Genomic DNA, 27696 nt, shown 5'->3' on the forward strand with positions numbered 1-27696 from the left:
CTCTGAGGACAGCTGACACCCTGGAGCTGCAGTCTTCCCCTCCACCTGCCATATGGGGAATGTTCTGGAATCTGCAGGCCTGAATGAACTTACAGAGCAAGGTCAGCTTGGGTACTTGAGCCAGGAGCCTTCCTCTGTTGGGGTGACTTCCATCTTAAAGCCCCACTTGGAGCCATCCCTGTCCCTGTGGGCTGTTAGAGGCTGTGCAGGACATGGTGACTCGTCAGATTCCAAGAGGAAGGATTTCGTAAAGGAGTTTTCTCACGGTTGCATTTCTGAGCTGGGGTATTATAAACACTTGGTCCAGCTGTCGTGGGTTAGATGAAGTTTTAGTCTGATTGTTTACCCACTTGGGAGATTCATTCATTTTATTCATTATTTTTAGAATCTTGTGTTTAAAAGGAAAAAAAGAACAATTCTTTTTTTATAGTTGTTTATTTATTTTTAATTGATGATTTCTTTACAATATTGGTTTGATTTCTGCCATACATCCATAAGAATCAGCCATAGGTACACATATGTCCCCTCCTTCCTACCTCCCAGGCTTTCCCACCCCTCTAGATTGTTATAGAGCCCCAGTTTGGGTTTCCTGAGTCATACAGCAAATTCCCATTGGCTATCTGTTTTACATATGGTAGTGTATATGCTTCCCTGCTACTGTCTCCATTCATCTCAAGGAACAATTCTTTTGAAATAAGACTGCTGCCCAGTCTAAAGGAGACCACTAGGGTATGAGGAGGTGACCTCAACGGCACCCTAGAGCAGTCTGCTCAGGCGTTGCCTGTCTAGGTGGACGGCCAGGTCGTGGTGCTGTCCCAGCCAGCCCAGGACCATGGGGAGGAGCAGGAATGAGGGTCTGTGCATCTGGGCCGCTGCTCACTTTCAGAACTGGAAAGTGGAGCCGGAACTCTCCAGATTCATCCTCTGGATGATATAGAGGCAGAGGCTTCAGGCCACACTCATTCACCGGCTGCGGTATCAGAGCCTGTTACCATGTTTCAGAGACCCCATCTCTCTCTGGAGCGTGTGTAATGCCATCTAACCTCTTCCTGAATGAACACGGCACCCCACCCCTCCCTACCCTTCTCTTGGTGCTTTGTATGCTCTGCTTTATACTCTGGATATTTCTCAGACTGTCCCCCTCCTGCTGTTCTGGGGGTCTGCACCATCCTGGGGGAATGACCGAGCCCCATTCCTCTCTGATCGTAGGCTGGGAGAGGGTGGGGTGCTGCAGATGGGATGTTAATTAGAAGGCTGGGTCCTGGGAGGTCGTGGGGGGCCAGAGGTTGACTTTAAGATGGTTTCTTGTCTGCTTATCTGTGTTCAGGCTGAAGGGGTCAGCTGAGCGGGGAATCTGTGTCGTGGTTTCATTGCCTGGTGTGTAGAGCCCAGCTGCTCTGACTTCCTGAACACCAGGTGCGGGGTAAGGTCTGGGTGGATTCTGAGGACACAGGGGTGAGAAGCACAGCGGTGCCAGCCTTACCAGCTGTCTGTGAGAGACAGGATAGAACCCTGTGTGAGGAGGCTGGGGAGGGGACGGAGGGGAGGAAGGGAGATGGAGGTTGAGTAGGAAGAGGGCAGCCAGTGGGCTGGGGTGTTGGGCGAGGTATTTATGCAGCAGTGGGTACAAGAAAGGTGGCTCTGGAGGGAGTTGAATTCTGACAAGAAGGCCCTTCCCCACTCACTGGAGTGGGAGCGACAGAAAATTTATCCCAGACCAGCAGAGCTCAATTGTCGTAATCATGGGAAAGACACAGCTCAGATTCTCTCCAGGGTTCAAGCTTTCCTGGCGGCCAAAAGTTTGCAAAAGCTGGGCCAAAGCTGGGTCTGCAGCTTTTAAACTGTAGTGTGAGAGGCAATACTAGCAGATGAGTTAGAGAGATGACAGCTGCCCGCCTTGTCCATCATCGTGGCCTCCTCTGGACCTAGACCTTCTCTGGCAGCGCTGGGCTCGTGGGCTCTGGGGTGGCCTCCTGGTCACCTTTGATTCCTCCGTGCAGCACTGGGTGGGGGCGGGGGCTCACTGCCGAAGGAGGCACAACTCATTTCTCCAAAGCACGTTTTGGGGGAGCACATTCCTTTTGCTAAGTGAGACACACTTACATTTATAAATATGAATCAGGTAATCTAGGAATTCCCGAGCCTAGAGCTAATGACCACCCATGTGTATGGAAATTGTGGAAATCTGTCGATGTACTGCTTTGTTTCAGATGAAAAGTGCAAGCAGCTCACAGTAAGTGCCTTAGGGCTGGTATCCTGGTGGAAATTTTAATTTTAGTGTTGAAAAATATCTAATAGCCTTTCTGGGAAAAGGTGGGGTTATAAATATATACATTAGCCAAGGGTGCTTGTAGGATGGGATTATACATCAAAGAATAAGAAGAGAGGATTTCCCAGGCAGCCCTAGTGACAAAGAGACCACCTGCAGGAGGATTCTTGCAGGAGACGCAAGAGACTCGGTCCCGTCCCTGGGTCGGGAAGATCCCCTTGAGGAGGGAATGGCAACTCACTCCAGTATTCTTGACCGGAAAATTCCATGGACAGAGAAGACCGGCAGGCTACTATCCATGGGGGTTACAAAAAGTTGGACAAGACTCAGTGAGCAGGAAGAAACCTTATCCTCTAGTTTGAGTCCTTGTTTAATTTCAGTTTCTTCTCCTGTAAAATCGGAATAACATCACTTACCTTGTGAAGATTCAGTGAGATGAGGGGGTAAGGTGCGTGCCTGTGTCTAGAATGTAAGGGTGTGATGTGAGCAGGTGTTACAGGCAAGGGAACTGGACAAGAGCAGGGGCTCCCGGCCCTGGCTGCATTTTGGGGTCCACTGGGAGTGCGTGCAGCCTGCTCTGCCACTCACCTGTGCACACCTGGGGCGGAGCAGCTGGGCCCCCATCACCCCAAGGGACCTGTTGCAATGCATCCCCTGGCCCCTCCCCAGAGCAGACCCCTGCTTCCTTGGCTGGAGGTCTCCTTGGCTAGGCAACATCACCTGGCGGATTTGTGTCCTGGATTTGGAGGCTGAGAGTTGGTCTATTGTCGTGGGCTGAGCCTCTTTCCACCTCTGCCTGGCCCTGAGGGGTTACCGAGCTCCTTCCAGGCCTCAGAACGGTGGCTGCACGCGAGAGAGGTCAGGTGGACTAGAGCAGCTGCACCCCATGAGGGCCTTTTCTTCAGGTGAAGCAAGTTTAGAGAATTGGGGGAGCTCCAGGAGACCCAAGGCCTGGGACTATGGGAAGAATCACCTAGAAACAGATGCACTCACTGAAAGGTGGAGGGGGTTCCCTGGCATGGACAGCACCTGCAGGACCCACCTGAGCCTCCAGCGCGTGGTGCAGATGCAGCCTTTGCCTCCATGTCCCTGCAGCTGAGAGTGCAGGTCAGGAAGGGGTGAGGTTTCCCAGGACCAGGGGTGCCCAGGGCACAAGAGGCAGTGTGGATCTCTGGCCAACCTGGAACCAACCTGCTGTCCTTCCCCTGGCCTCTCGGGACCAGGTCTCCAATCCCAACCTTTGTCCTCAGTGAGGTCAGAGGACCAGTGTCAAGGCTGAGGGACCTTCCAGATAAGTCAGTCCCTCCCTCAGCTCAAAGATGATGAAATGAACTCCAGCTAGTTGTTTGACCTGGCAGCACCTGGCTGGCAAGGGAAAGTGCCGGAGTCCAGGGCTCCCCTTGAATGTACTTTCTAGACTCTGTTCCTGCAAGTGGCATTGCAAAAATGGGTTTTATTTTAAAATATGTACAGTTCTATGAAAGGAATGCTGTCCTGCCTACACGGCCCCAGGCATGAACCAAATCTGACTCCTCTTCTAGTTTTGGGATTATAATCTTTGGTTTGGAACTTCTCCACTAGAGCTGCTCTCTGCTGGTCTGTCTGCAAGTCTGGTTTTCTTTGGTGGATGCCTCAGGAGGTAATGCATAACAGTGATCCCTGACACAAGCTCAGTTCAGTTCAGTCACTCAGTTGTTTCTGACTCTTTGCAACCCCATGGACTGTAGTACACCAGGCTTCCCTGTCCATCACCAATTCCTGGAACTTGCTCAAACTCATGTCCATCAAGTCAGTGATGCCATCCAGCCATCTCATCCTCTGTCATCCCCTTCTCCTTCTGCCTTCAGTCTTTCCCAGCATCAGGGTCTTTTCCAATGAGTCATTTCTTTGCATCAGGTGGCCAAAGTATTGGTGCTTAAACATCAGTTCTTCCAATGAATATTCAGGGTTGATTTCCTTTAGGATTGACTGGTTTGATCTCCTTGCAGTCCTCGGGACTCAAGAGTCTTCTCCAACACTGCAGTTCAAAAGCATCAGTTCTTTGGTGCTCAGCTTTCTTTATGGTCCAACTCTCACATCCATACATGACTACTGGAAAAACCATAACTTTGACTATATAGACCTTTGTCAGCAAAGTAATGGCTGTGCTTTTTAATATGCTGTCTAGGTTTGTCATAGCTTTTCTTCCAAGGAGCAAGCATCTCAGCATGGTACCTTTTACACAGCCTGCCTCTTCCATCCTTATGAGTGGTCCGGAAGACCCCTGAGTGTGGAGCTCTGTCCCCAGCCATGTGATAGCCCAGGCTGGCTCTGGCCAGGGCGGACACAGGCCGGTGGCCCCAGGTTATTGCACCTTGTCTGGAGCCCCTGGTTCAGTTGCTGACACTGACAGGTGTCGGGTCCAGATGTGTGGCACCTGCCTTACCCTCCAGGACCCTGAGCTCTGTCAGTCCCCAGACTCTCGGCCTGGTGGCTACTGTATCTCGACTGCCCTCCTGTGGGCTTTGATGGGGTGCCAGTATTCCATGAGTATGCATGGGGAGCAGCCTGACCTTGACACTCTAGTTTCCTGAGCCTTGAACTTGAGAGCAAGCAGATTTCGAAGGCCCCATGGACACCATGGAGAGTGGCCTCTGGGCTGGTGGAGTTTCCTGGACCTCAAAGTAGACTGGCTTTGAGACCCAGTGATCTGTGTGATTTGCTTTGACTCACTGAACATAAATTATAAATTAGCAGCTTTTTTGATCATCAGGTGTTTAATAAAGTGGCCTGAGGCCATACTGATACTGATTGCTCATGGGAATGGGCTGTCATGGTCCAGAAGAAGGCATAGGAGATGTCCCAGAGGACTTTAAGATCCCACCTGCTTGCCCTACAAATGGTGTAGACCATCAGAGCTGCCCAGGCCCAAGATCGGGCTATTGTTAATTGCCAGAACCAACTGTCCAAGAAGCTTGTGAAATTATCACCCAGTGACTTGATTATCAGCACTAAGCACACCTCTGTTATTGTACGTCTCAGCTGCTAGTTAATTCATTACTAAGTGGGCCTTTCTTGAGTGTCCCCCTACACCTCCAGGCTCAGACTGGTAGCCAAGTACAAGCTCTTTAGGAAGCTTCTTTCTGGGTGGTAGATTCTCCTAGTTAGTATCAACCAGCAGCCCTGATGAAACATTAAAACAGAAGGGATACAGCATAACCAAGGATACTCAGAAAATTAATGTTACAATTAACTTGCCGTATTATCTATTAAACCTTCTTGCTTAAAAATTTAAAATGGACTTCCCTGCATTTTTCACCTACCTCAGAATTTATTTAATGTTCCACTGGACTGATCTTTTCTTCTCCTAGGGCCAAGAACTAAGAACTTCTATCTCCCTTCCCACCTCTCAATTTCCACCTTCTGCTCCAAAAACCACACCCTTGAGAGGAGAGGTCTGTTCACCTCTGACAGGCCCTCAGAGAATCAAGGCAGGGAACCTGGGGCAGCCTCAGGGGAGTAAGAGGCACCAGACCTGGAAACAGGCCTTATTGGAAAAGATTCACAGCCAGTGCTCTTAGAGAAGTGGGAGGAAAAGATTCACAGCCAGGGCTCTTAGAGAAGTGGGAGGAACTAGAACCTTTGTCGTTCAGTCACTAAGTCGTGTCTGACTCTTTGCGACCCCGTGGACTGCAGGACGCCAGGCTTCTCTGTCCTTCGCTATCTCCCGAAGTTTGTTCAGACTCCTGTCCATTGAGTTAGTGATGCCATCCAACCATCTCATCCTCTGTTGCTCCCTTCTCCTCCTGCCTTCAGTCTTTCCCAGCATCAGGATCTTTTCCAATGAGTTGGCTCTTTGCACCAGGTGGCCAGAATATTGGAGCTTCACCTTTAGCATCACCCCTTCCAATGAATACTCAGGGTTGATTTCCTTTAGGATTAACCGGTTTGATTTCCTTGCTGTCCAGAGGACTCTTAAGAATTTTCTCTAAACCACAGTTTGAAAGCATCAGTTCTTCAGTGGTCAGCCTTCTTTATGGTCCAGCTCTCACATCCATGCATGATTACTGGAAAAAATATTATTCTTGCCTTGCGAACCTCACAAACAGTATGAAATTGGAACCTGATCCAGCCCCAAATGGGACCAAGTTGGGTCAGAGATTGGAGCCGGCAGCAGCCAGCACCCGGAAATGTGGTTTGGATGTCAGGTCCACAGTCAAAGTTACCTCTGGCAGCCTCTGGGAGCTAGGGACGAGAGACACCTAGGGGAGCCTGCCAGGTGCCAGGGCTGGGGAAACAGCCTCTTGATGCCCAAAGAAGCCCTTGGCGCCAGTACACTGAGCTCACCGGACCGACATTAGATCCCAAACCCCTTCTTCTGCTTCCTGTAGCTGTAGTTCCTTCTGAGACCTGGATGTTGGTGCTGGCCGCCCTCTCACCAGGTGGCAGGTGAGTTGGCTCAGAGGATGCACGTGAATCCTAGAGGTCTGGAACCTGTGATTCACATGTTAGGTAGCATTGTGACAACACAATCAGCCTAGGACCTCTTCTGGTCTCCTGTGACTTTCCCTATGACCTGTAGCTGTTAGGATTATACACACCTGGCCAGTAGATCTCTTTCACTTTCCTCCCCAGCTATTCAGCACAGTGCCTAAATGCACCTATGAAGTAAGGGTAAGTGGTCATTGAACGAGTGAGTGGGCAAATGGATGAGTAACGGAGGGACCACTCAGGCCTCGCAGTGGGTGGGATGGGCCAGCTTGGCTACCATGTAAAGGAGGATGGGAGAACAGTGGTCCTGCCGCCAGCCTTCCAGGCCTGGAGCCACACCCTTGAATAACTTCAGGCATCCGTGGTGGGAGGGCAGGGTCTACTCCAGGGATCTGAATCCCTGCTCAAGGCCGGAGGCTCTGCTGGACACCTCCCTGGACCCTGGGCAACTTGGGGGTAGATTTTGGTCCCCTCCCTCTCCTGAAGATGGGCCCTGACCATTGTCCTTTCCTCTCCTCCTCCTTGGCATGCAGATTCTGGCCAACGTCTTCCTCTACCTGTGCGCCATCGTCGTGGGCATCATGTCCTACTACATGGCAGACCGCAAGCACCGCAAGGCCTTCCTGGAGGCCCGCCAGTCTCTGGAGGTGAAGATGAACCTGGAGGAGCAGAGTCAGCAGCAGGTCAGGCTCTCTGGGGAAGGCCGTGGGGCGGTACTGGCCTGGGACCCCAGTTTGGGGCCTGTCGGAAGGGAGTGAGCCCAGTTACTTCTGGGTCTCTGGGGCTCAGTGGGGCTTGGAGTTTGAATTCTCTTTTACTAGAGTTGTTGCTGCTCAGTTGCTCAGTCATGTCCAACTCTTTGCGACCCGATGGACTGCAGCACACCAGGCTTTCCTGTCTTTCACTGTCTCCTGGAGTTTGCTCAAACTCATGTCCACTGAGTCGGTGATACGATCCAACCATCTCAGCCTCTGTCACCCCCTTCTCCTCCTGCCTTTCAGTCTTTCCCACCATCAGGGTCTTTTCCAGTGAGTTGGCTTTTCGCATCAGGTGGCCAAAGTATTGGAGCTTCGGCATCAGTCCTTCCAATGAATACTGAGGATTGATTTCCTTAGAGTTGACTGGTTGGATCTCCTTGAGTCCACAGGACTCTGAAGAGTCTTCTCCAGCACCACCGTTTCTTTGGAGGCATCACTCTTATCCCTCTGTCACTCCCTCTTGTGCAGATTCATGCTCCCCACCTACTGTGTGCTCAGGGCTCCCTGCAGTGGGGTTGGGGTGGAAGACACATTCCCTGGCCTCAGGGTCCTTTTGGGTGAAGTCTGTCATCCCCTCATCCCTCCTCCCATGAGCACTGTTTCCTTTGCACTCAGGGCAAGCTCCCCACTGCCTTCTCCTGCTACGTCATTTGTGAACACGGTAAAAGCAGCCCAGCCCCTGGGGCCCCACTGTTTACATTTTCCATTGAGAGAAGTGCCTGCTGTGCCCACGCTGTTTACTGGCTTCACTCCAGCCTCATCCACCGCAGAAGCTCCCTGCTCTCATGTGACTCAGTCTTTTTTTTTTTTTTTCCTGTTAATCTGTCTTGTGTAAACTTTATTATAACTTCAGTCACAAGGACTCGAGAGGGATAGATGGAGAAATTCTCCCTTCCCCAACACATATAATACACAAATACATAACATTCTTGCACATTGCACGTCTTTAATATAGTTTAAATAGGTTTGGGGAAAGAATGGGCTTCCCTGGTAGCTCAACAATGAAGAATCTGCCTACAGTGCAGGAGCCACAGGAGATGCAGGTTAGAGCCCTGTGTCAGGAAGATTCCCTGGAGGAGGGCGTGGCAATCCACTCCAGTATTCTTGCCAAGGAAAGGAAGATAAACTCACCAGCTAAATCTACCATGTGGATATAGAATTTTGGTTGAAACTTTCCACAACTTCTGCAAAGAAGGAGAGGCCCTGGGACTTCCCTGGTGATCCGGTAGCTAACACTTTGTACTCCCAATACATGGGGCCTGGGTTCAGTCCCTGGTCAGGGAACTAGATCCCACAACTGAGAGTTCATGTGCTGCATAAAAGATTTCACATGGCAACGAAGATTGAAGATCCCGCATGCTGCAACTTAGGCTGGTGCAACTTCAGTTTAGTTCAGTTCAGTCGCTCAGTCGTGTCTGACTCTTTGCGACCCCATGAATCGCAGCTTAATTAATTTTTTTGAAAAAGGACAGCCCTTGACTTGGGGAAAGTAGTACCTTAATCTTCATGAAGCTTCAATGTGCAGCTGTCCTTACCGCCACCATTGACATATCCTGACACACCCCACACCCCCAGCAATCCAGATGTTTGACAAAGATCCGTGGGATTTATGGCAGTAATTCCCATATCAATGTACCAGTCTTTTAAATAGTTTTTGGTCTGCATTCATCTCAGATGCTTTTTGAAGGTCTTCAGAAATTTCATCCACCAGTTTCCTGTTCTCCATAGGTTGACTTCCCCTGAATAAACGAACTCAGTAGGTTGAAAATATGTGCCTCTCTGCTCTGGGAACCATGTCATTTTCTGTTCAGGTGGTGCTGTTTGCTCTGGGCTCAGCAGGTTCACTGAAATTGCTGTTTTCATGGACCCTGCCACCCAGGTGGGCAGGGCAGTAGTTTCGGGGGGTTCCATTGGTGAACCTCACATTCTCCAGACAGTGCTGTTTGAAAGCACACACTGACTCATTTAGCTGATGTGTCCTGGCTTCCTCTGTCCTGGGGTGTTCCTTCTCTCTCTGTTTACCAGTGAGATCTAGAAGAGTCTGAGCTGAGCCTTGGACTCATCTCTTTCAGAAGACAGGCTTTAGAAGGGGCCACCACACCTGTCCCCTTCTCCTCGGCCCTGTTTCCTGTCGTTACCGAGGAGCTGCTGCGGCTGTAACTTAAAGAATCCTGCTTTACTGGCTTTACTGAGCCCCTTCAAAGGCATTCTTTAATTTCTGCCTTCTATACTGTCTTGATTCTTGTTTGCATTTGATCTCTCATACTGTGGAGGCATCCCTCTGTGTTCTCTACATTAAAAAAAAAATGTGTGTGTCACCACTCAGCTAGACTGGAGGGTTCTTTTTTATATAGTCTGTGCAGTTTTGAGCATACTCATCTGTGTTGATCTTGTCAGTCTCAGAGTGTATAATCCAGGACATCTTCAATCACATTCCACGGTGCTTGGTGGGGGCCTTCTGGGGTGGTGAGAAAGGCCCTGTGTCTCACCCTGGGTCTGTTATTCCATGTGTGGATGATTTGGGCAAGTTATCCACCCTGGAGAGCCTCACTTTCCTCATCTTCAAAGTGGGAGTATTGCTACTCCAAAGTAGAGATGTTGATGAGCATCATCTTGCTGAGGATTCCCTGAGGGTCAAATGAGAAACACAGACAGAAGTGCTTTGTAACTTGGGAAGCTGGGAGCGGTGACGGTCAGGCCACTAGGCCTGCTTTCTCATGCCCGGGCCGTATGCTTGCTCCTGGCAGGGTCAGTGCAGGGAGCCTGGGGCCTGGCAGAGAGAACCACCCCTGTGTGCTCCAGGCCTCCTGGACACTATGGAGTAGCCAGAGGGTATCTGGCCGTCTGCCCAGGCTGCGTGGCAGCAGCAGGGCAGACACTGGCCCTGGAATGAGAGTCCAGGGAGGTAAAGGGAGAGGAGGGACAGACCCCCAGGCCTTGCTGGGGTGCAGCAGGTGCCTGTAAATGTCCATCAAGTGGACTTGAGCCTGAGTGTGCCCTTGGGCTAGTTCTTTCCGTTTTTGGGCCTCAGTTTCCCTATATGTGAAGTGTAGATGATAACACATTTGCGGATAAAATGGGATAATCTGTGTCAATCCCTTTGAGGATGAGAAAAGCACTGAAGTTCTGCCACCTGTGAGTTAACATTTGCTCGTGTTTTTCTTTAGGACTTTTGTGACTATGTACATGAGATCTGCTTTCCATTTTAACTTTCTTTCTCTGTCCTTGACAGGTTTGGGTATCATGGTTATGCCAACTTATTTACTGGAGAAATGTTCCCTCTCTTAGGTTACTCTTTTAATGTTTAGAAGAATTCACTTGTGAAGCCCTATTGGTCTGGAATTTTTCTTTATGAGTAGATTGGTCCATCTAAAAAGTAAGGATGTACATTTCCTTTTGTGTGGGTTTTGGAAAGTTTTTGTTTTTTCAAGAACTTATCCATTTCATCTAGGTTTTCAAATTGTTGCTCTACGTGTGTTATATTTTATCTCTATGTGTCATTGTCTATGGGATTTGTGTTTCTTTTTTCATTACTGATATTGGTAATTTGTGCTTTCTATTTTTAAATTTTTTCTTAATCTGTTTTACTAAAGTTAATTCACGTTTTAGCCTTTTCAATGAAACACCTTTTTGGGTTTTTGTACATTTCTTTTTTTTTTTTTGACTTAAAACAGTAGCCTTTATATTTTCATAGTTATTATTTTTTTTTTTTTTTGCTTTAACTGGCCGATGGCATAATTTTTTAAAAAAGGGCCAAAGGATCGGTCACAGGCTATGTGTGTGTCTGTGCTGTGCGTCAATATGAACTCCTGGCACCAGGAACAGGACAGGGTGAGCAGGGAAGAGAGTCTAGGAGGCCCAGAGACAGTTCCTTCTCAGCTGCTTCTCACTGCTCAGAATAAGGATCCAGGCAGAAACGACTTACTGTGTATTTACTGAGCACCTACATTAGGCAGGAGAGAAAGCCCGTGCTTATAGGCAGGGCTTGTCTAAAGCATTTCCCTGGTCTCTGGGGAAGAACCTTCTTGGGAGACATTCTAGTTTCTTTCATGGCTGGGTTGGCTACGCAGGGCTCACTATGTCAGGGCTTCTTCTGACACCTACCACCCCTCATTTTTTTTTATAAAGATCTGAGGAGTGACCCCTTCTAAGCAATGCAGGGGTACAGTGAGTTGAAAGACACAGCCGATGCTGGCCCTCTTCTTCTGGAGGTGGGCATGGAAACCCAGCCATGGGAGCACCCTGTTGCCAGTGATCTATGTAGTTGTTGTCCTGGCTGGTGAGATGGAGAAGCACTTAGGAGAAACCGAGGCAAAGGGCAGGTGCTGGGTCTCATTCTCATTTCCACACTTTTGTACCCAGCCCCGATCTGCCACCTGTTGTTTCTCTTCTGCAGTAACTGCCTGGATGCAGGATGGTCCTGCCCTCTTGAGGTTTCGAGTTGGGAAGGTGATGGCGTGTTTCATTAATTTATACTTCTAACTTTGTCATTTTCTTCTATTTTCTTTGGGATTAATTTTGGTGTTATTTTTTATCTTCTTGAAATGGAACTTAAAAAGCTAATTTTTTCAGCATTTCTTTTCTAAAACATGTACTTTTGCTGTAGATTTCCCTCATTATGTTGCTTTAGCTTTATTCCACAAGTTTCAATATGTCATATTTCTGTTGTCAATTAGTTCAGTTTTCTAAATTCTAAAATTCATATTTTCTAAATCCATTGAGGTACTTTTGATCCATGAACTGTTTCAGTCAGTTCAGTCGCTCAGTCGTGTCCGACTCTTTGCGACCCCATGAATGCAGCACGCCAGGCCTCCCTGTCCATCACCAACTCTCGGAGTCCACCCAAACCCGTGTGCATCAAGTCAGTGATGCCATCCAGCCATCTCATCCTCTGTTGTCCCCTTCTCCTCCTGCCCCCAATCCCTCCCAGCATCAGAGTCTTTTCCAATGAGTTAACTCTTCGCATGAGGTGGCCAAAGTATTGGAGTTTCAGCTTTAGCATCAGTCTTTCCAAAGGACACCCAGGACTGATCTCCTTCAGAATGGACTGGTTGGATCTCCTTGCAGTCCAAGGGACTCTCAAGAGTCTTCTCCAACACCACAATTCAGAAGCATCTATTCTTTGTCACTCAGCTTTCTTCACAGTCCAACTCTCACATCCATACATGACCACTGGAAAAACCATAGCCTTGACTAGATGGAGCTTTGTTGGCAAAGTAATGTCTCTGCTTTTGAATATGGTGTCTAGGTTGGTCATAACTGTCCTTCCAAGGAGTAAGCGTCTTTTAATTTCATGGCTGCAGTCACCATCTGCAGTGATTTTGGAGCCCAGAAAAATAAAGTCTGCCACTGTTTCCACTGTTTCCCCATCTATTTGCCATGAAGTGATGGGACTGGATGCCATGATCTTAGTTTTCTGAATGTTGAGCTTTAAGCCATTAGGAGTACATTAATTAATTTCCAAATTTCTGGGGACTGTTTAAAAGTTATCTTTTTTTTTTTTTTGCCACACCATGTGGCCTGAGGGATATAATTCCCCAACCAGGGACCAAACTGATGCCCCCTGCATTGGGAGTACAGAGTCTTAACCATTGTACCCCCAGGGAAGTTCCTAAAAGTTATCATTTTATTGTTGATTTTTAGGTTAATTTGACTGTGGTCAACGAACATGCTCTGTATGACTTTGGCCACCTGATGCAAAGAGCTGACTCATTTGAAAAGACCCTGATGCTGGGAAAGATTGAGGACAGGAAGAGAAGGGGGACGACAGAGGATGAGATGGTTGGATGGCATCACTGACTCAATGGATATGGGTTTGGGTAGACTCCTGCAGTTGGTGATGGACAGGGAGGCCTGATGTGCTGTGGTTCATGAGGTCGCAAAGAGTCAGACACGACTGAGCGACTGAACTGAACTGTATGATTTTAGCCCTGTGAAATTTGTTGGAACTTGATTTTTGACCTAGCATGTGTATGTATCAAAATGCCTTTCAAAAATGAAATAAGATCGATAAATGTCAATTATGACTCATTTGCATCTACCCCAAAGTATTTTTGCCTCTTTGGTCACAATGTAAAGATTCACAACACTTAATTCCCCCTCCCCCATATTTTCTAGCCATTGTAATGTATATTATTATTTATTTATTTCAGGTTTTTAAAAAATTGGGATGTGGTGGATTTACAGTATTTTCTTAGTTTCAGGTGTACCACATAGTGATTCGATTATAATGTATTTTAATTCAACATATATTTAAACCCCACAAAACAGTCTTACCCAATTATCATTGTTTTACAGCTAATAGTCATTACCTATGTTTGCCCATATTTTACCCTCGATTATACTCCACTTCTTCATTGCTGTGCTTCCACCTTCTTGAGGAATTCCTTGTAATACTGCTTTTCAGGTAGGTCTGTTGGCACTAAATTCTCCCCCATTTTTAACTGCTAGAAGAGTTTATTTTTATTTCAATTTTGAAAGCCACTTTTTAATCAGATAAAGAATTTTAAGTTGCCAGATTCTTACTTTCTTCCCTTTGAAGGAGTCTTTCCCTTGGGCTTCCATTGTAATGCCAGCTGTAAGACACACTGTTGCTCCTGTTATTATTTATTTATTGAAGGGTTATTTTCAGTTGCTCATTCATGGTCTACTCTTTGCAACCCCATGGACTGCAACATGCCAGGCTTCTCCGTCCTTCACTTCTCCTGGAGTTTGCTCAAATTCATGTCCATTGAGTTGGTGATGCCATCCAATCATTTCATCCTCTGTTGCTCCCTTCTCCTCCTTTCTTCAGTCTTTCACAGCATCGGGGTCTTTTCCAGACCAGAGGGCCCAGGTTCAATCCCTGGTTGGGGAACTAAATCCCACAAGCTGTGGTGTGTCCAAAAAGAAAGGAAAAGAAAGATTGTGGCAACCCTGCACCAAGCAAGTCTGCCAGCACCATTTTTTTCCCCCAACAGCATTTGCTCATTTCACGTGTCTGGGTCACATTTTGGTAACTCTCACAATATTTCAAACTTTTTCATTAATTTTAGATTTGCTGTGGTGATCTGTGATTGGGGGTTTTTGCTTTCACTGTTGTATTTATTTGGGGGGCACCATGAACTGCACCCATCTGATACAGCAAATTTAATAAATAATATTTATTCTGACTGTTCCACTGACTGGCTGTTCCCCTATCTCTCTCCCCCTTCTTGGACCTTCCTATTTTCTGAGACTCAACAATATTGAAACTAGGCCAGTCAGTGCCCCTACAGTGGCCTCTGAGTTTTCAAGTGAAAGGAAAACTCACATGATTCTCACTTTAAATCAAAAGCTAGAAATGATTAAGCATAGTGAGGAAGGCGGAGAAGGCAATGGCACACCACTCCAGTACTCTTTCCTGGAAGATCCCATGGATGGAGGAGCCTGGTGGGCTGCAGTCCATGGGGTCGCTAAGAGTCGGACACGACTGAGCGACTTCACTTTCACTTTTCACTTTCATGCATTGGAGAAGGAAATGGCAACCCACTCCAGTGTTCTTGCCTGGAGAATCCCAGGGATGGAGGAGCCTGGTGGGCTGCCGTCTATGGGGTCTCACAGAGTTGGACACGACTAAAGTGACTTAGCAGCAGCAGCAGTGAGGAAGGCATGTCAGAAGCCAAGACAGGCCAGAAACTAGGCCTCCTGCACTAGTTAGCCAAGTTGTGAATGCAAAGGAAAAGTTCCTGAGAAAGCAGAACAGCCTTATGGCTGATACGGAGAATTTTGGTGATACGGATAGAAGATGAAACCAGCCACAACCTTCCCTGAAGCCAAAGCCTAATCCAGAGCAAGGCCCTCACTCTCAACAGTTCTGTGAAGGCTGAGAGAGATGAGGAAGCTGCAGAAGAAAAGTGTGAAGCCAGCAGAGGTTGGTTTCTGAGGTCTAAGGAAGAGGCCATCTCCATAACATAAAAATGGAAGGTGAAGCAGCAACTTCAGCAAGTTGTCCGTAAGTTCTAGCTGAGATCATTAATGAAGGTGGCTACACTAAACTATAGGTTTCCAATGTAGGTGAAGTAGCCTTCTATTAGAAGATGTCATCTAGGACTTTCATAGCTAGACAGGAGAAGTCAATGCCTGACTCCAAGCATCAAAGAATGAGCTGCCTCTCTTGATAGGGGCTAATGCAGTTGGTGACTTGGGAGTTGAAACCAATGCTTATTTACCATTCTGAACATCCGAGGACCCTTAAGAATTATGCTACATCGCCTCTCCTTGTGCTTTATAAATGGAACAACAAAGCCTGGATGGCAGCACGTCTGTTTACAGCATATTTTTACTGAATATTTGAAGCCCACCATCTAGACCTAATGCTTAGAAAAAAGATGCCTTTAAAAATATTACTGCTCGTTAACAATGCAGCTGGTCACCCAAGAGCTCTGATGAAGAAGGACAAGATTATGCTTTTTTCATACCTGCCCACATAACATCCATTCTTCTGCCCATGGATTAAGTAATAATTTCAACTTACAGGTCTCGTTATTTAAGAAATGTATTTTGTAAGGCTATAGCTGCCGTAGGGAGTGATCCCTCTGATAGATCTGGGCAAAGTAAATTGAAAACTTTCTGGAAAGGATTCCCTAGTTTAGATGCCATTATGAACATTTGTGATTCATGGGAAGAAGTCAAGATATCAACATTAACAGAAGCTGATTCTAACCTTCATGAATGACTGAGGGGTTCAAGACTTCAGTGAAGGAAATAATGCAGACATGGTAGAAATAGCAAGAGAGACAGAATTAGAACTGGAGGCTGAAGATGTGACTGATTACTGATGACACCAATGGATGAAGTATGGCTTCTTATGGATGAGCAAAGAAGGTGGTTTCTTGATAGATTCTACTCCTGGTGAAGATGCTGTGAAGATTGTTGAAATGACATCAAAGACTTTAGTAATAGGATATTACATAAATTTAGTTGATAAAACAGAAGCCCAGTTTGAGAGGATTGACTCCAGTTCTGAAAGTTTTACATGCTATGGAAAAACCATTTATGAAAGAGTCAACTGATGCTGCAGACTTCATTGTCTTCTTTTAAGAAATTGCCTCAGTCACCCCAACCTTCAGCAGCTACCACCCTGATCAGTTAGCAGCCATCAGCATCAAGGTAAGGCCCTCACCAGCAAAAAGATCATGACTTGTTGAAGAGTCAGGTGACAGTTAAAAATTTTTAGCAATGAAGTATTTTTTTTGATATGCTGTTGTACACTTAATAGACTTCAGTATAGTGTGAACATAACTTTTATATGCACTGAGAAACCAAAAAATCCATGTACTCACTTTATGGCAATATTCATGTGATTGCAGTGTTCTAGAACTGAACCCACAATATCTCTGAGGTGTGCCTGTATAGACTTTTCACACACAGATGGTATGTTCACTCTTCTGCACTCTCTATTCACCCAGTCCCTTAGAGAGGGTTCCAAGTCCATATTGCATTGCCTCATGCTTTTTGTGACTGTGTTGAATTCCATTGTGTGGAGGTAACATCATTTATTTAAAAGGGCTCCTGTAAGTAGACATTTAGGTTATTTCCAGTTCTATGCTACTGCAAACATTACTATAATAGATATCTTTATAGGGATACCATATTATATATGTATAAATATATCTGAAAGCTAAAAACCTAGAAGTGGAATTGCTTGATCAGTGCATTTAAAAATTATATGTGTATACATATATGTGTGAACATGTATATATATGTATATATATGTATATTTACTGTAATATACATAAGGTAGAATTTACCATCTTAAACATTTTGAAGTTTATAGTTCAGTGACATTAAGTACATTCTCAATGTTGTACAGCCATCACCACTCTTCGCCTCTAGAGCTTTTTCATTATTCCACACAGAAGTTCTATACCCATTAAATGTTAAATTTTCATCCTCCCCTTCCCTGGCCCCTGGAAATCACTATTCTACTTTCTGTCTTTATGAAATTGACTGTTCTAGGTACCTCATATACATTATTGTTTTTATTTAGTCACTAAGTCATGTCTGACTCTTTTGTGACACCATGGACTGCAACCCACCAGGCTCCTCTGTCCATGGGATTTCCCAGGCAAGAGTCCTGGAATGAGTTACCATTTCCTTCTCCAGGGGAATCTTCCCAACCCAGGGATTGAACCCACATCTTCTGCATTGCAGATGGCTTCTTTACCACTGAGCCACTGTGAAGCCCCCTCATATAAGTAGAATCCTACAATATTTGTCCTTTGGTAACTAGTTTATTTCACTTCGAATAATGTCTTCAGGGTTCATCCGTGTTGTAGCATGTATCAGAATTTCATTCCTTTTTAAGGTTGAATAATATTCCAGTATATATATATAACACACTTTGTTTATCCATTCATCTGTTGATGGGATCCACCTTTCAGCTCTTGTGAATGATGCCTCCGTGCACTGTTGGTGTGTAAGTATCTCTTTGAGTCCCAGCTTTCCAAGCCTTTGGGAATAAACACAAGTGGAATCGCGGCTTATATGGTAGTTCTGTATTTAGTATTCTGAGGAACCAGGCACGTGCATTTTTAATGTTGATTTGTTGCTGTTGCTGTTGTTGTTCATTCACGAAGTCCTGTCCAACTCTTTGAGACGCTATGGACTGCAGTACACCAAGCTTCCCTGTTCCCTTCATTATCTCCCAGAGCTTGCTCAAACTCATGTCCATTGAGTCAGTGATGCTATCCAAGCATCTCATCTTCTCACCCCCTTCTCCTGCCCTCAGTGTTTCCCAGCACCAGCATCTTTTCCAATGAGTTGGCTCTTCGCATCAGGTAGCCAAAGGATTGGAGCTTCAGCCTCAGTTCTTCCAGTGAATATTCAGGATTTTTCTTTAGGATTGACTGGATTTTCTTTAGGATTTTCTTTGATCTCCTTGCAGTCCAAGGGACTCTCAAGAGTCTTCTCCAGCACTACAATTTGAAAGCATCAATTCTTAAGTGCTCAGCCTTCTTTATGATCCAACCCTCACATCCGTACATGACTACTGGAAAAACATAGCTTTGACTATATGGACCTCTGTTGGCAAAGTGATATCTCTGCTTTTTAATATGCTGTCTAGGTTTGCCACAGCTTTTCTTCCAAGGAGTAAGCGTCTTTTAATTTCATGGCTTCAGTCACTATCCACAGTGATTTTGGAGCCCAAGAAACTAAAATCTATCACTGTTACCACTTTTCACTCTTCTATTTGCCATTAAGCGACAGGACAGGATGTGAGGATCTTAGTTTTTTGTATGTTGAGTTTTAAATAAACTTTTTCACTCTCCTTTCACTTTCATCAAGAGGTTCTTTACTTCCTCTTCACTTTCTGCCATTAGAGTGGTATCATCTGCATATCTGAGGTTGTTGATATTTCTCCCAGTCATCTTGATCCCAGCTTGTGATTCATCCAGCCTAGCATTTCCCATTGATGTACTCTATATATAAATTAAATAAGCAGGGTGACAATATACAGCCTTGATGTACTCCTTTCCCAATTTTGAACCAGTCCATTGTTCCATGTCCAGTTCTAACTGTTGCTTCTTGACCCACATACAGGTTTCTTAGGAGATAGATAAGGTGGTCTGGTATTCCCATCTCTTGAAGAGTTTTTCACCGTTTGTTGTGATCCACACAGTCAAAGGCTTTAACGTAGTCAGTGAAGCAGAAGTAGATATTTTTCTGGCATTCCCTTGCTTTCTCTGTATCATTCAAGAGATGTCGGCAATTTGATCTCTGGTTCCTCTGCCTTTTTAAAATCCAGCTTGTACATCTGGAAGTTCTTGTACTACTGAAGCCTGGCGTGAAGGATTTTGAGCATTGTCTTGTTAGCATGCGAGATGAGTGCAGTTGTGCAGTAGTTTGACATTCTTTGGCATTGCCCTTCTTTGGGATTGAAATGAAAACTGACCTTTTCCAGTCCTGTGGCCACTGCCGAGTTTTCCAAATTTGCTGACATACTGACATAGTTAATGTTGATAAATATTACCAAATTGTCTCACAGAAGTTCAAACAATTTACCCTCCTCTCAGCAATGCATGAGAATGGACTTAGGCACTTAAGGTTTCCTTGTTTATCTAGAAAAGACTTCTTTGTTTTGGAACTCCTGCAGCTCCCCCCACAGATGTCTGTTTGGAAACCCCAGCTGCAGGGAACAGGCCCCAAGGCAGTGGTAGCATCCTGTGAGCTGTTGCCCACTGTTTTCTTATTTGAGTCAAGTCACAGCCAGGTGAACACAGGTTGGAAGAGTTTCTTTTCTTTTTCAGTATACATTGTACAATATTTGATCAAAACAGACAAGTCCAAAGAAAAAATACGATAGAGGCGTATTCCTTCAAGTCTTTTTCCCTCCTTCTGTGTTTTGCAAGTGTTAACCCTTATAAAAGTCACAGCTTATTCTCAGATGTAGCAGTTTAGAACCAGATATTCAAGTTTTCACTGTCTCATATGCTTATTATGGAAGCTAAATGTAAAGGGTTTATTTAGCACAGAGCTAAGCCATAAAGTTAAAAGACTCTTGCTCCTTGGAAGAAAAGCTATGACCAACCTAGACAGCATATTAAAAAGCAGAGACATTACTTTACCAACAAAAGTCCGTCTGGTCAAAGCTATGGTTTTTCCAGTAGTCATGTATGAAGGTGAGAGTTGGCCTATAAAGAAAGCTAAGCACCAAAGAATTGATACTTTTAAACTGTGGTGTTGGAGAAGATTCTTGAGAGTCCCTTGGACTACAAGGAGATCCAACCAGTCAATCCTATAGGAAATCAGTCCTGAATGTTCATTGGAAGGACTGATGCTGAAGCTGAAGCTTTGCATACTTTGCATACTTAGCTAATACTTTGGCCACCTGATGTGAAGAACTGACTCATTGGAAAAGATCCGATGCTGGGCAAGATTGAAGGCAGGAAAAGAAGGGGACAAAAGAGGATGAGATGGTTGGATGGCATCACTGAGGCAATGGACATGTTTGAGTAGGCTCCGGGAGTTGGTGATGGACGGGGAAGCCTGGCATGCTGCATTCCATGGGGTCACAAAGAGTCGACACGACTGACCAACTGAACTGAAATAGTAGACCCTGAACTGTCTACCACTAATATTATTGTTGTTGGATACATTTTGAAGATACAGAGAAGTAGAAAAACTTCCCATAATCCAGGGGTTTCTTTTAAAAAATATGTTTTTTTTTAAATACAATTTTTAAATTGGGCTCTCAGCTAGAACAGGCTTTCAAGTTTACTGGGATTTTTTTCTTTTTCCTTTTTGTTGAGGTGAAAAAGGCTGTGCTGAGACATGGGAGCCCCTGGGTGATGAGGAGATGGGACAGAGTCTTGGGTTCCAGTGACTCAGCTTGTCTCCTCCTCTGCCGGGAGAGTGGGGCCTCGTGGGTTTGAGGCTCTAAGAGCGAGCATACCCTGGCAGGCGAGGGCCTCTCGTTGCATTGCTGAGCACATATCTGACACTTCAGGCCATCCAGTGGGACCACAGGGTGGAGTTGTTTTTCTTTATTCTCATGTGACCATAGCTCCAGGGTTTAGTTGGGGACCTTGAGGGTTGCTAAGCGCCCCAGCTGCCACCTGGCAACTGCAGGCATCCAGGAAATCCACCCAGCACACCTGTCACCAAGGACGGACTGCAGAATGATGACCCTTTCGGAATCACATCCTCAGAATCACTTCCCAGGGTTGGGAAGTGGTTGGAGGAGCCTGTGGGGGAGGGTGCAGAGAGGATGGGGACAGGCAGGTCTGCACTTCCCCTCAGATCACGTTCAGTTAGGAAGCCAACCAGGCCCTCACTGGGGGAGGAGAACTGCCCTTGGTCCCCACGCTCCCAGAGGAGGAAGCTGCAGGGGAGCCCAGGGTCAGAAAAGCAGTCATCATCACCCGTCCCCAGTGAGGGCCAGGGCCAGATCTCCTTGCTCCGTGGTGTCCTGGGGAATTCAGTGTGGGTGGGCACTGGGGGCGTCCCACTCAGCTCCTAGTGGGATGTGTAGACAACAGTTGCTTCTTTCTGCCTCTCCTCCTACTTCAGCCCGAAGCCCAGGTCACCTGTGACCAGGGATGGCCTTTCTTCTTGGAGCAGGAGTCTTTGCTGGGGGGGGTGACCTTCTGTCCTTGAGCAGGTCTCCAAGGGGAGTCTTACCCATTTACCATGAAAGTCAGACTTCTCAGGCAAGAGAGGCTTGGGACTCATCTCCTGTCTTTTTCTGAATGTCTCTGCCCAAGCCGGCCTCCCTGTTCCCTTTGAGACCTTTAGCTGTGAGAATAAGGCCCAGAGTGATCTCAGCCTCGGTTGGTGGGGAGAGGGGAGTGAGAGTGACAGAGAGGTGAGGAGCTCGCTGCCTCCCAGCCTAGGGGTTGGCTTCCAGTGTCAGCCCTCAGAGTGCCCACTGTTGTCCTGGCAACAGTGAGGTTGGGACTGGGGACCTGCCTCCGGGGAGCCAGTAGGGGATGGGGGCGGAGGAGGAGGATGCACCCTGCTGTCCGCTGCAGCTCTGCCTCTCCCTCTTTACATGATGACGTCCTGTTATATAAGCAGCTGATGTGGGTGGGGCAAACCCATCACCTACTTGACGGGAACCACAGAGGAAACCCCCTGGCATCAGCCTCCGGAGATCCCTGCTGCCTTAACTGCTTCACAGAACCACGCGCGAGTGTGTTTTTAGTTTAGCCTTGAAGGCTTCTTGGTTTGAGAAAACCCAGAAGGTGAATTTCCCATGACATGAAGTAAGAACTAGTGCATCTCTCCATTCCAGCTCTCACCTCTTGGATTTCACAGCATGGTCTTCATTCTAACATTCCAGGATTTGGCAAAATAAATGCATGTTAGATGATGCAAGTAAGGAGCCCTCAGAGGAAAGGTTGTTCTAAGGCCAGGGAGGGCCCCTGCCGGTGGGGTGGCACTGCCCATGAGGCTGGCGGACAGCCCCCTGTCTGGGCTGTGTGGCCGCTGAGCTGGGTCCCTGCCAGGCTCTGGAAGGTCCTGAGCCCTGGCCACATAGCCCAGCACTGTTTTCCTCCGCACACAGCCACGGAGTCCACAGTCTGCATCCAGCGTGGTCAGGGTTATGGTGCATCCCCACCTTTATCTGGCTAGAAGGATGAAGTTTTGGTTAGTAATAGGGGTAGTTGTGCTTTTTTTTTTTAACAATTTCTTGTGCTAAGTCGTAGGCTGAGTTTTTACTAAATTATTTAATCATCACAACAAAACCCTTCTGGGGAATAGGCCCACCCCTTCTCCATCCTGGTGAGGCTATCTATTCGGGAGAGTTACTAACTAGGAGGGTCAGGCGAGTAGTCCCAGACGACATCCACTCTGTTGGTTTCTGTTTTCTTTGACCTGCCCAGAGCTTCACAACTTTCCAGTACTTAAAAATGTAGACATTCTATATAAAACCTTGTTATTTCTGACTGCCTTGGGAAATGGAAAGGTCTGACAGCATGGGGTGCAGAGTGAGACTTGCATTCACATCCGAGCCAGGGCACTTACCTGCTGCATGACCTTGAGCCAATTACTTCTGCCCTTTGAGCCCCCGTTTCTTTGTCTATGAAATGGGAACAGGATAAGATTGTCAGACTGTCTCAAAGATAGGATTCATCCCACAGATACTTTCAATATGCTTCTAGACACTGGAGATACAGCTGTGAACAGAACAGAGTCTAGATTGCTGCTTAATGTCATGGGCCAGAGAAGGCTTTCTAATAAGATGAGATTTGAGCAGAGACCTGAAGGCAGTGAGGGTGTCAGCCATGCAGTGATCAGAGAAATGAGCAGTAAGTGCAAAGGCCCTGAGGTATGTTCACAGAACATCAAGGCAGTCAGCTCAGCTGAAGCAGAGCCAAGGGGATGAGAGGTGGGAGGTGCGGCAGAGAGGTGATGGGGCTGTTAGACCTTGGCTTTTCCCTTAAGGAGAACCCTGCTTTGGAGGATTTAAATGTATCAGTCTGGCTGCTGGTGGAGAGGACACAGCAGTAGAAGCAGGGAGACCAGTTAGAAACTTTGCAGTAATTTTGGTGAGAGAGGATAATGGCCCAGACCAGGATGGAGTGATGAGGAGAACAGAAGATTCTGGATATGTTTTGAAGGCAGGGTACTGGAGGGTGGACTGGGATATGGGAGAGTGATGGCTCAGAGATGGCTCTAAGGATTTTAGCCTGGAGGCGCTGAGTTTGCTCTGGGTCCAAGACGAAAGCAGATGGTCTGTGCTTGCACAGCAGGCGTCTTAGCACTCTTCTCCACTGATCACAGATGTGACCTCAGCATCCTTCTCAACACAGTGCTCTGGGCAGCTGCTCTCCGTCCCTCAGAGTTGGCATGTGAGCTGGACTTAATTGCTGCTGTAGCATTCTAGAGGTGTACAGTCATTGGGACTGTTTAAAATTATTTAAAAATTTTAAATTAAAAATCACTTCCTTCACTGCAGTAGCTACATTTCATGTGCTCGGGAGTTCTGTGTGGCTGGCTCGTGGCTACGCGTTGGACAGCAGAGATTACCAAACATTTCCATGACTGCAGAAAGTGCTGTTCTGGAGGGTGATGCCTTGCCCCTTGAGCCGTGGCTCCTGGTTGGCAGCTCATTAACTCACCAAACCTCTTAGGAGCACCTGCTTTGTGCCAGGCTGTCCGGTGAGGGCTCCAGATACCACGTGGGTGGCTATCTTTGGGCCCAAAGGGCTGTCTCCTGAGATGCTGGTCACCTTGGCCCGCAGTAGCCTGTCTCTGGGGACTGCACAGGCACCCAGACAGGCGACTGTCAGCCCCACCTGCTCCGCACCCGCTCTCCCCTCTAGCAAGGTAGGGGTGGGGACCGACCCTCGGTCTGTACGGTTTCTGGGCTGTTCTCTCAACTCTGAGGTTGGGTGTGGAGTTCGTCTTTCTGGGAGATCCTGGGCTGCTGGCTTGGAGCCCGTCTCGCCCCAGAAGGTCTTGTTTAAAGATACGCTGGGTTTTGAGTTATGCAGCCTCTCCGTTCTCTGCTCTCTCCCAGCTTTTGCCTGAAGACAGCAAAGCACTCCTGCCCTGTGAGACCAGCCAGTCAGCATGCAACTTGACGGCCTTGTTCCCCTGAGTTCCTGGGAATACCGTTCACCATTGACCTTCACAGCATGTAGCTCAGGGGTCTGCCTAGGCAACCAGTGACTGTTCTTTGACCTCAGTCATGACCTTGTCTTTGGGATGAGGCAGCACATGTGGGCCCCCTGGGTCTAAATGGTGGCTGTCTGTTCACACTCAAATGGCAGACTGTCCAGATTACGTGATGTGGTCCCGTGTCCTCTCGTCAGGTCAGGTGCTGTTTGGGCCCTGACCTCCCCGGGCTAACAGGCCAGGTTCCTACTCGGTGTTTCCTTCTCCTTCTGCCTCCTTTGCTCAGGTAGTCAGACCAAGATGGGCACCCGCTGGGGGCTAGTGACCTTTTGGCTTCTAAGTGGCCTGGAAACTCCAAGAATGTGGATAAATGAGGACCAGAACAGACATGTTTGCAGACTGCTGTGGGTCTTCTCCCAGCCCATTGTAGTGACGTGTGTGTGTGTGCGTGTGCGTGTGTACACATAAGAACACACACATCCTTTCACTAGATAAGCAGAACTAACACGCTTACTTCATACAGACACTACATACAGGCACACGCGCCAACCACCTGGGCACTGTCGGTCTCACCAGAGTTAACCCGTCTCCCTCCCTCTGTCCCTTCCACGAGGATGTTGTAGAAACTTAGCTTCTCATCAGCCAAGCTCATTTATCCCAGTCCCTGGTGGCCACGCTGCTGTAATTAACTCGTGAATCTGCCTCATCGGAGTATCAGCTGTAACCACTCGGGGCCCCTGGGAGCAGTGCTGGCCCCCTCCTCTGTCTCAATCCCAGGGCGGCAGGAAGGTGAGACCTGGCATGAGTCCCACTAAGGAGAAGGGGGCTTGGTCTGTCCCTTCCCCAAGCCTGGCCGAGGCTGTGCTTACAGTGCTCTGTCCAGGGCTCATCTGAGCAGCTCAGCACGTGACCAGATGAGGACACCACAGCTCAGGAGGCCGATCATCCTGCCTGGGGTCACTGTGGTCTCTTCTCCCAGGGACCAGGACCCCCACCCCACCTGGGTCTGCTCACCCAGCCCCAGCCCCTGGAGTGGGCCTGGGTCCTTCTCCTCGACTCACAGGGTCAGACTTCTGCTCTACTCATAAGGCCTACCAGAGACTTTCTTTCTCTTTCTGGACCTCGTTTGGTTCTTTGCCCAGAGGGTCAGGGCCTTGCCTTTCGTTGCTGTGTATTTTCAGGATGATCATCAAAGCTTGAGGGCTGGACAGGGGCTACGGGAGGCTCTTCACCCACCTTCTTTCTTCATGTGGAACCACGTCACAGCCTCTGGGTCCCTGAATCCCCATCTGCTGGCCAGTCCTCCATTGGTGGTTGCCCCCTCTTGCAGCCTTCTCACATGGCATTTGAGGATGAGAGATCACCACCTCTCGTGGCAGCACATTCTTTATTTGAACTCCTTTGACTTTTAGAACATTCTGCCTCCGCTGGAAGCAATAGTCTATTTGCTGCAGTCTTCCCTTTGAGGCCTTCAGAGCAAGCGCATCCCTTTTCTACACAATAGCTTTCCTTGGACTTTCATTCTCTGTGAGGCTGCAGGACCCTCCCTTTCCTGAGCTGATTCCCAGTCCCCCATCCCACCCCCCGCCCACCCTCAGGTGCCCCAACGCCAGCGCCCTCACCTCACGGTCACTTGCTGACCACGGCCCAGGTGATCTATTTCTTTGTTGGGGGGAGGAGGACCCAGCAGCTCCACCACCTCCTCTTTCAGGACCTTAACATCTCTTAAGGGCCAAGGGACTTGTGTAGGCACCATTTTACGCTGTGGATTCATTTAAGATCTAATAGCATCTCAAATGGCTAGACTTTCCCCGTGTTGATACACTGTGCCTCCCCAGTTCTATTCTCTTGTAGTTGGTTATTACATTTACCCACTTTGAACTTCATTCTGTACATTATACCAGACCACTAGGGAGTAACCAATTGTCCTGTGATGTCCCATCCAGATATTCCATAAATACATCCTATGTGTCTTCTGAAGTTTTCTTTCTGGAAGCATTTCCACTTTGAACAGAGAAAGAGAGAACCCATTTTACAGATGAGCAATCAAGGCCAAAGGGGCAGTGTATGCCCTGGGTCACAGGAGCCTTAGAAGCTTGACCCCAACTCAGTGATTTTTTTGTTGTTGTTGTTCTACCCGCTTCAGCTACTCTTCTTCCTTCCAATAAGATTTTTAAACCTTTAAAATGATTTGTCTCTTTAGCAAAGCCTGCTGTGTAGTTAGTCACTATTATCTTCACATCTGTCTTCAACCTCCAACTTCGATCCCTACTTTTGGTCTAGACCATCAGATTTTTAAAGTAGCTTCAAGGTACGGAAATGTCCTTTTCCCACAGTCTAGTTTCTGGCAAATGTCCAGCAGGCTCTTGCCAGAACTTTTCTGGACACCACCAGCCTGGAAAGGCACAGTCCTGAGAAAAGTGGCCTCTGCACACACGTCATTTTTTATAAAAGGAGAGATGATAGGAAGGGGTCTGGAGTGGATCATAGAAATTCACCTGATAATGAATGCTGAGTGTTAGAATTCAAAATGCCAGGAGTTTTAAAGATGTGGAGGTGATAGTTTCAATTTGGTTTTGAAAATGTTACAAAAAACTAATTTAAAAAATTAAAAAGGGTTAAAGGAGAAGAAAACTTAAATGAAAAGATCATCCAAATTGTTGAACACCCTCCCTCTGTGCCTTCTCTTTGTTCCTGATAAACTCTGATCACATCTTCCTGTTCTACTCCCAGTTCTTTGGGACTGTGATCATCAGTGGATTTTGTCTTTCTTAGAGGAGCCTGGGTGAGGGCTGGACCTCTGCATCTTTGTTCATACAGTCCAAGTTTCTGGAGGTGACTTGAATCTCATTGCTGCCTTGTCCTCTGGGTTTTAAGTGTTCTTTCTAATCCTCAGGTCTTGGTTGAAGGTTTTGCCTGCTGCTTGAGCATGGCCTTGGAGGCCAGGGTCTCTAGCAGTGACCTACGCAGCATGATCTTTTTCTTGGTATACCAGTAAGCCCCTCCTCACTACATAATCATGGCTGTGCCTTTCCCCTCAGTTTCCTTTCCTTCCGATCCTTCTCAAATGCTTCTAAAGTAGTGCTTACAAACTTCAGTGTGGTCCCCAGTCAG

General features: G+C 47.2%; 1 protein-coding gene across 4 annotated transcripts in view; it reads left to right on the forward strand.

Moving 5' to 3' along the window:
- The window catches only part of ADCY3 (adenylate cyclase 3), an 84300-nt gene that overhangs the window by 31546 nt on the left and 25058 nt on the right, over positions 1–27696 (forward strand). For 2 of the 4 annotated variants that reach the window (XM_061433140.1, XM_061433142.1), the window contains one exon: positions 7273–7422. The exons of 1 other annotated variant lie outside the window; for it this stretch is intronic. In XM_061433140.1, coding sequence (XP_061289124.1) covers positions 7273–7422 — 150 coding nt within the window. Of the gene's footprint in view, positions 1–6824; positions 6923–7272; positions 7423–27696 lie in introns of those variants that run through there. One more of the 4 variants, XM_061433143.1, reaches the window with a different exon arrangement.

Source organism: Bos javanicus, chromosome 11, assembly GCF_032452875.1.
Source record: "Bos javanicus breed banteng chromosome 11, ARS-OSU_banteng_1.0, whole genome shotgun sequence".
NCBI classification, from domain to species: domain Eukaryota; kingdom Metazoa; phylum Chordata; class Mammalia; order Artiodactyla; family Bovidae; genus Bos; species Bos javanicus.